This window comes from Rutidosis leptorrhynchoides, chromosome 6 (assembly GCF_046630445.1).
Source record: "Rutidosis leptorrhynchoides isolate AG116_Rl617_1_P2 chromosome 6, CSIRO_AGI_Rlap_v1, whole genome shotgun sequence".
NCBI lineage: Eukaryota > Viridiplantae > Streptophyta > Magnoliopsida > Asterales > Asteraceae > Rutidosis > Rutidosis leptorrhynchoides.
This window is the reverse complement of record NC_092338.1, coordinates 94,693,350-94,695,661: the sequence shown is the minus strand read 5'-3', so window position 1 is coordinate 94,695,661 and position 2,312 is coordinate 94,693,350. Positions and strand designations below refer to the sequence as shown.

Genomic DNA, 2,312 nt, shown 5'->3' with positions numbered 1-2,312 from the left:
ATCAATTACCATATGATTTTATTCATAACAAATGGCCTAATACCAACATAACAACAATATCAATTACCATATGATTTTATTCATAACAAATGGCCTAATACGAACATAGTACAAATTTTCCCTTTCTTGTTATCATGGTTTGTGAAAAAAAAACCCATCAAATTTACTCTACAAACGTTGGAAAAAGAAGCGGTGTGAATGAGATATGGATAGGTTTGAAATCTTAAAAACATAAAAATAGATCTAAACACCACTCAATTATTAAATCATATATGCAACCCAACCCCATTTCTTCCCTTCACAAACACCTTTTAGCATTTATTATTTGTCTCTATCATATACTCCAACCAAACACCTTTTCATCAACTTATTCTTTTTTTAATCAAACACAACTATATATAATACTTTTCTTTGCGTACAAAATCCTTCATTTCAATTTGTTGAGCTCTCGTCCACCACATACCTTTTCCAACATTATGGCCCTTTCATTTCCTCATCCTACTACTTCATCCTCACGCGCCACCACTTCTCATAACCGCCGGCGGCTTAACAACGACGACCATCACCAGCCTCTACTGCCTGGTCTCCCAGATGATATAGCCCAACTTTGTCTCTCTCGTGTTCCACCGTCTACACTTTACTCCGTCTGCCGTTCATGGCGGCGCGTGATTTACACCTCCGATTTCCCAGCGTTTTTATCTTTGTATACTATTTCTTCCGATCAAAATTCCGCACTGCAAGTTTCTTGTTTTGATCCAATCTCATCTGAATGGAAAGCCGTTACCCAACCACCCCATCTCAACAACGTGCGCCTCCGTCACCATTCGTTCATTTCCCGGAACTTTTCGGTTCAGTCGCTTTCTGTCGCCGGGAACCTAGTTTTACTCGCCGGAACTTCAGGTTACCTCGAACCTGCCCTGTCAAATCCTCTAATATTCAACCCTTTATCTGAAACTTGGTCCTCAGGTCCTCCATTTTTAAATCCACGACGATGGTGCTCCGCTGGAGTCTCACGCGCCGCCGTGGTTGTCGCGAGTGGGATAGGCTCACGTTACAACCTGACCGTTGCACGGTCTGTCGATAAATGGGTACTTCCAGAAACGAATCTTCATAACAAAAAATGTAAAATCTCAAATGGGGTTTGGAAAAAGATGCAATCTTTGAAAGATTCAAAGTTTAGCCGGGAAGCCATTGATTCCGTTGGATGTAAAGGTAAGCTTTTTATGGTCAATGGTAAAGGCACATGTGTTAAACAAGGAGCTGTTTATGATGTAGATTCCGATCAGTGGTCTGAGATGCCGGCGGAGATGTTGAGTGGTTGGAAAGGGCCGGCGGCGGCGTTGGATGAAGAGGTTATATATATGGTGGATGAATGTAAAGGTATATTGAAAAAGTATGATGATTTGATGAAATTGTGGGTGGATGTTTTGGAAGATAAGATGTTAAAAGGGGCGGATCACATCGTCGCCGGCGGTGGTAGAGTGTGCGTTGTTCGAGATGGCGGTGTTGGGATTTTGGTGGTGGACGTGACGTCATCATCTCCACCGCGTTTATCGGTTTTGGATACACCCGTTGGTGAACAAGTGTTAAGGCTTCATATATTGCCTAGAATGTGTTCGCCGGAGTTTGAATAGCCGGTGGAGGTTTCATCAACTTTTTAAAGATTTTTGCCGTTAGGAAAATTATACTCAAATAGTTTATGTTTAGGTTTTATGGATATATAGAATATTCATTTGTTACGATTCAATGAATATTCATTAGTTACTATGCACTATGGATAATACTCCGTATATGTTTGGTAGATGTTAGTATAAGATTTGTTATTTTTTGATGGAAATTACTGATTGAGTGTTTATTATATACTGTAGTTCATTGATTTTGTTTGAAGAACAGTTCGTTGTTGACTGAGCTAGGCATACTTTGTGATGATGTTAAACCACCCCATTTCTCTTTTTAATTACAAACACTTCGGTTAGAAGGCACTTGTGATCCAATCACTATCCTAATTGTAATAGTACCTTTACTCACCTTTTAGTTACTTTTGATACAATTTATTGTTTAAATTTCATACTTAAAATTAAACCAATAAAAGTATAATTTGATAAAGAATATATATATATATATATATATATATATATATATATATATATATATATATATATATATAGGGGCATGATCAATGGGGAAATAACCAATCGGGGGGAAGCGGGGGGAAGCAAATTTTTTTTTTTCTTTTCGTTTTTTATGAAATTTTTTTTTTCCGGCATCAAGATCACACGAAAATATGTACATTTAGAAGAGACACTCGTGAT

At 38.0% G+C, this 2,312-nt stretch overlaps 1 protein-coding gene across 1 annotated transcript; it reads left to right on the top strand.

Moving 5' to 3' along the window:
* The first annotated feature begins 378 nt into the window (after positions 1 to 378).
* Positions 379 to 1,935, top strand: LOC139853317 (F-box/kelch-repeat protein SKIP25-like). The gene has a single exon (XM_071842690.1). The coding sequence runs from the start codon at positions 477 to 479 to the stop codon at positions 1,632 to 1,634; it is 1,158 nt and encodes a 385-aa protein (XP_071698791.1). The 5' UTR covers positions 379 to 476; the 3' UTR covers positions 1,635 to 1,935.
* The last annotated feature ends 377 nt before the right edge of the window (positions 1,936 to 2,312 follow it).

Excerpts from the sequence above, each read along its gene's own strand:
- LOC139853317 (XM_071842690.1), top strand. The coding sequence starts at position 477 with ATGGCCCTTTCATTTCCTCATCCTACTACTTCATCCTCACGCGCCACC.